This window comes from Micromesistius poutassou (assembly GCF_964030765.1).
Source record: "Micromesistius poutassou genome assembly, chromosome: 19".
In the NCBI taxonomy this organism is placed as follows: domain Eukaryota; kingdom Metazoa; phylum Chordata; class Actinopteri; order Gadiformes; family Gadidae; genus Micromesistius; species Micromesistius poutassou.
Window position 1 is genome coordinate 660,354 of NC_140289.1, and position 5,885 is coordinate 666,238.

Here is a 5,885-nt window from a genome sequence, read left to right on the forward strand (position 1 = left end):
TCAAGGCCTGTGGACGAGTGTGGATCAATGTGTGTGCTTTGATCATTTCAAATGAATCCTCCACAAAATATACACAGGTCTCAAAATGAGAAAACATGACACTCAAACAGAAACACACTACCTGCAAATCATGGGACTTTAAGTCAGGTCCATTTCATTAGTACAGACCGTAAGGTCTCTGCGATACGCAAAACCCTGGTTTGCTTCTACGTTCTTGTTTTTTTGTATAAACATTCTTTCTTTTAGTGTAGTTGGTGTCTCCAGTGCAAAAGTCAAAGTGAGGACAAATATGTTCCGGGCAATCTGCACACATAGAAAGGTAAAGCCCATATCTGTAACAGGATGTTTGTAGACGGGACATCTAAGATGAGGAGTGACACCTAATCAAACAATGGTGTTCATCATAGGCTCAACCCATCACAAACGTTAGGGACAAGCCTGCCACGCTCTTTACATACCATTTTTTTATTAAACGGCTGGCTTTGCACGCCGCCATCATCATCGTAGGACAAGCACAGCTGCCAGTCATAACACTAATTAGGGGTGTGATCTTTTTGTATGTCCCATTGCGCTGGGACCAGTAGACTGAACTGGTGAAGATAGGTCCGCTGCCTGGCCCCTGGTTCATAAAAAGAGCCGATGATGCGACACCTGTGACACACTGTGTAGAAATACAAGCAACCAGATGTTAACTTCCTCCATCCTGGTTGGCTATGACCCTCGCCCCCAGGGGATGAATCCGATTGGACCTAGTAGATGTCAATCAAACTGATGATGCCATGCCATGTGTTCATGGATTTTAACAGATAGAGCCTCAAGGGGCATACATTTTATGACGACCCCTACATTAATACGACATGCCCGCATTTACGACGCCCCCCCCAACCCTAAGCCCTCTCACAATGACCAGGAAAACCTCTCTGAATCCACAGGAACAACCCTTAAACAGAACACACTGCTTTCCAGGGAACAATTAGGGGCCTAATGGCAAGACATAATGTACAGTCGTCTGAAACTAATGGCGTGATACAGGCAACCCGTAACTCGGGTTGCCTGAACTGTTTTCACAACCTTCTACCCGTGAAAGTGCCCTGGAACGGCAGTCAAACCCGCAACTCACTACCCCGTGAACTGGTACCAGATCGATGTGCTCCCAGTTAAGTCAAGTCGTGAGTCGTGACTTTAAGTCGTAACTTGCGTAGTTAAAAAGTGTCCCTGGAACGCATCATAATCAGAAACAATGGTACAGCCAGGCAGTGCATTCATGTTGTGAAAATAGTCACTGAAAGGGTTAGCCTGGTCATCTGACATACTGAAACACTCTAATCACAGGTCTTAAATGCCAAGCAACAGCCATTAACGTCTTGGTCTCTCCGAGCCGTTCCCTGCTCGTGTGTTATGTAAAGGGGACCTGCATACAGCAGGGCGGGGGTCAGGGGGGGGTCTCCGGAGGGTCTCCCGTAGCTGATGGTCTGCATTATTCAGACGGGGCCGCGCTGGAGCTCATCCTGCAGAGAGCACTTCAAAGCCTCCCCTCTACTGGGCACTCAAAGTGTGACAGAGTAGTCGCGCTTTTAGCATCCTGTGCTTGTACCATCCTGTGCTTGTACCATCCTGTGCTTGTACCATCCTGTGCTTGTACCATCCTGTGCTTGTACCATCCTGTGCTTGTACCATCCTGTGCTTGTACCATCCTGTGCTTGTACCATCCTGTGCTTGTACCATCCTGTGCTTGTACCACAGTGTCATAGAGGAAAACTGTCGTACCGCCTGCCTGTCGGTTGGACCGTCGCGTACTGCACGTCCGTCACCGCGATGTGGTTGGTTTGGCAACGCCCCCCCCCCTCGAATGTCACCGGTCGTTGTGTAGTAGTGTGTGTGTGTGGCTCGCCGTGATGGTGTTCACCGTGGTGGTGCGCGTCTGACCCGTGTGTTGTAATACTGTAACACTGTACTGTAACTGTTCTGTCCACTTCCTGCAGCCATGGAGAAACAACTGGAGGAGCTGAGGCAGCAGCTGGAGAAGCAGTGTCAGATCAACCAGGAGCTGAAGAGGCAGAACAAGGATCTAGGTGTGCGAAACACAACAACAACAACTTCAACAGCACATCAACAACACATCCAGAACAACGCACAAAAGCCTAATATGCTAGCTAAACTCTAAACTGATTATGAGTCAAACGTAATTCCAAACCAGAGCAGGATAAGCGTGTGGAAATATCAAGTGTGGTAACATGCAGTCAAACATGAGTCAGGCTTGTGATTGGTTCGTTCTCTGCTGAGAGAGATTAATGTTCCTAAGAGGGCAGAGTGTGACTCTCTCTCATTGGTTGTCTCAGAGGAACGACTCCAGGAGAAAGAGAAGCTGTTGAGTGAATATGAAGACACAGGTGAGAGGCTCAGTGCGCACACACGCACACGCACACACACACACACACACACACACACACACACACGCACACACACACACACACGCATACACATGACACATGCACACACGTGGCACGATGCATGCATACACACAAGCATACACACACACACACACACACACACACACATACGCAGACACACACATGAGCCAAGCACGCACACGCACACACACACACACACACACACACACACACACACACGACACACACACACACACACACACACACACACACACACACACACACACGCGCAAACAAACAAGAACAAACGCACACATACACAAACCCAACCCACTCACATCTATAAATAGAGACACACAAACAACTCAACTACAGCTGACTAGACCTCCCCGTCCCTGCGTTCCTATCGGTCGGCGCCACAGAGTTCCCCTCCCGGAGCAGTAATGATGCGGCCCCCGAGGTCAGGAAGAGCCGCGCGGCCGTCATGGCCCCGGAGCCCATCCCCGAGGGCCTGCAGATCACACGCACCAGGGTCAAGAAGACCGCTAGGTGAGTGACAGCAAACCGTCAAACCGCTGCCTCTGATTGGCTGCAATTAGCTGCGAGGCGCTAGAGCGACGTGGCAGTGAAAGGCAGGGCTGCCGTCGACATCACAGAGTGTGTGTCTCCTTCAGTATGAAATATATACTGCGTAAAGGGAAGCCAGGTCTTATTACAGAGACTATAAAGCACAACAGCTGCTGTACACTGTAAAAACTTAAGAACGTAAGAACGTATTCCGCGGCTCTTGAGCAAACTGTGTTCACCAGTATTCCCCATTTTACCCCCCCCACCACCCCCTCCCCGCCCTCAGCGAGACCAACCTGATCGTCAAAGCGATCCAGAAGAACGACTTCCTGAGCCGGCTGGATGACGAGCAGACGGCCATGATGGTGGACCTGCTGGTGTCACATGACTTCAGCCCCGGGCAGCAGGTCATCGCGGAGGCCTCCGAGGGGGACACCATGTACATTGTGGCAGGTACAGCTGCGTGGTCATGTGTGTGTGTGCGGGTCGGTGTCTCCATCTCCCTGTCTCCATGAGGTTCTGATGATGATTGCTCTCTTGCTCTCGCTCACTCTCTCTCTCTCACACTCTCTCTCCTGCTTGCTCTCTCTCGCTTTCTCTCTCTCTGTCTCTCTCTCTCTCTCACTCTCTCTCTCTCTCTCTCTCTCTCTCTCTCTCTCTCTCTGCTCTCGCTCCCCCTCTCTTGATCTTGCTTTCTCTCTCTCTCTCTCTCTCTCTCTCTCTCTCTCTCTCTCTCTCTCTCTTTGCTCTTGCTCTTGCTCTCTCTCTCTCTCTCTCTCTCTCTCTCTCTCTCTCTCTCTCTCTCTCTCTCTCTCTCTCTCTCTCTCTCTCTCTCTCTCTCTCTTGCTCTTGCTCTTTCTCTCTCTCTCTCTCTCTCTCTCTCTCTCTCTCTCTCTCTCTCTCTCTCGCTCTCTCGCTCTCTCTCTCTCTCTTGCTCTCGCTCCCCCTCTCTTGATCTTGCTTACTCTCTCTCTCTCTCTCTCTCTCTCACCCTCTCGCTCGCTCTCAGCGGGGGAGCTGGTCGTCACCCAGGGGGGTCGACAGCTCAGGTCCCTGACCTGCGGCGACGTCTTCGGGGAGCTGGCCATCTTGTATAACTGCAAGCGCACGGCCACGGTCAAAGGTAGGCAAACCGCCGTCGCGACGTTTGACGCCTGCCTCGTTAAAACGCTGAAGGTTCCTCTGTGAGCTGCGCGGGGCGTCACAGGGGGTCCTTGACTTGAAGGTAGTACCGGCAGAATACCTGGGTTCCATCCCCCGCTGTCCCAGCTAACCTTGAGCGTGACGCCTGACAGTCCCTCACTTGCGTCTTTAAGGACTCTTTAAGTGTGTGAGAGTTCACCGTGAGTCGCTTTGGCTGAACGTGTCCAAAACCAGGAAACAGTCAGACCCAGTTGTTTCGGGACTAGCTCTTCATGCGGATGTGTACTTCCAGCCAAGTCGGTGGTGCGGCTGTGGTGCATGGAGAGGCAGACGTACAGGACCATCATGACCAACAAGTCCAAGAAGAAACGTGAGGAACTGCTGGGCTTCCTGAAGACGTGAGTGGAGATACACGGCCCGCATCACTTGGATTCAGACTTACGTTTATCGTGTCTCAACGGCTATGTCTCGCTCACCATGTGTCACTTTGTGACGCTGCGATATGGTTCCTCACAGGGTCTGTTTTGGTCGGATGGACTTCTGTAGGAGTGTTCAAAGCCCTTTGCGTCTGTGTTCTTGTCCTCAGGTCCAGAACTCTGAAGGACCTGAACGACGTCCAGCTGTCTAAGATCATCGATTCCATGGAGGAGGTACGGACTCTCAGTGGACTTGTCTTACAGTGTTACACAGTACAAGCTTAGCGGTTAACATAAGATAAATCTCTGCTATTGTCAAACTGTCACTTTCTCCTCCTATTTTTATATTATTAAGGACATATGTTTCAGTGCTTGAATATAGTGTCTGTCAAACGTTGCGTCCAGAACAGTCTGTGTTTTGTGTTCCTCCAGGTCAAGTACCAGGACAAGGACATCATCGTGCGAGAAGGCGCGGAGGGAAACACCTTCTACATCATCCTCAAAGGCGAGGTGAGCCGCTGTCCGTCTGAAGGCCAATTTACACCGCAGACGCGATTTTTTGTCGGCCGTCAGACGTCCGACTTCAGCCAGAGATAGAATCCATTCAGACCAGTGCACTGATTCACACCGGCAGCGTTCTACGGCCGTCTCACGGCCCCGACCGAAGCTTCACTTTACGCTTCACTTCTATTTCCAAGCGTTTCTGAAGCGTCTCGGTTATGATGTTACCTGATGAATCTTGAAAATACAGCGAAATAAACGGCGGTGGTGTGAATTGATAGGCCTACGTTACGCTCACGTCTCTCTCTCTCGCCTGCGGTGTAAATTCCCCTTGAGGTTGCAACACTGCGCTCATTCCGTGTGTTTCTAACCCTCTCACACACACAGTGTGGACCAGGTTACGTTCAAAAACACAACACACCATAACTTGGTGTCCAGGCAGCAGCCCATCACCATATAACATTACTTTTATCAACTGAATGACTTCAAATGTTCTGCCTGTATGTATGTATTGATGTAAATCATGGCCCCCGTCGCACTCCTGACCATCCCTGGAAGGAGGGGTCCCCCACTCTGCCTTCCTTCTGAAGATTTCTTTCTTGCTCATTAAGGGAGTTTTCTCTTGCCCTCTGGGGGGGTTTAGGGTCAGGGGGGGGGGGGTGTCATAAACACACGGCCTGTTAAGCCCTTTGAGACTGTACCTGTGATTAAGCGCTGCACTAACAAAGTTGAACTGAATTGAATTGAGCCTAAACTCTGCTCCCTCTTCTGTCCCCCTGTTCCGTGGTCTGTGTCCGCCCGGAAGGTTCTGGTGTCTAAGAACGTCAACGGCGCCCAGAAGCAGATCCGCCGGATGGGGAAGGGAGAG

General features: G+C 50.9%; 1 protein-coding gene across 1 annotated transcript in view; it reads left to right on the plus strand.

The window, feature by feature from the left end:
* Positions 1 to 1,984: 1,984 nt before the first annotated feature.
* The window catches only part of prkg3 (protein kinase cGMP-dependent 3), a gene marked incomplete at both ends in the record, with an annotated part of 12,899 nt that continues 8,998 nt past the window's right edge, over positions 1,985 to 5,885 (plus strand). Inside the window, 9 exons of the mRNA XM_084484050.1 lie at positions 1,985 to 2,072; positions 2,340 to 2,390; positions 2,813 to 2,939; positions 3,244 to 3,410; positions 3,967 to 4,080; positions 4,393 to 4,498; positions 4,687 to 4,750; positions 4,949 to 5,026; positions 5,823 to 5,885. The exon at positions 5,823 to 5,885 is cut by the window's right edge and continues 26 nt beyond it. Coding sequence (XP_084340176.1) covers positions 1,985 to 2,072; positions 2,340 to 2,390; positions 2,813 to 2,939; positions 3,244 to 3,410; positions 3,967 to 4,080; positions 4,393 to 4,498; positions 4,687 to 4,750; positions 4,949 to 5,026; positions 5,823 to 5,885 — 858 coding nt within the window. The remainder of the gene's footprint in view (positions 2,073 to 2,339; positions 2,391 to 2,812; positions 2,940 to 3,243; positions 3,411 to 3,966; positions 4,081 to 4,392; positions 4,499 to 4,686; positions 4,751 to 4,948; positions 5,027 to 5,822) is intronic.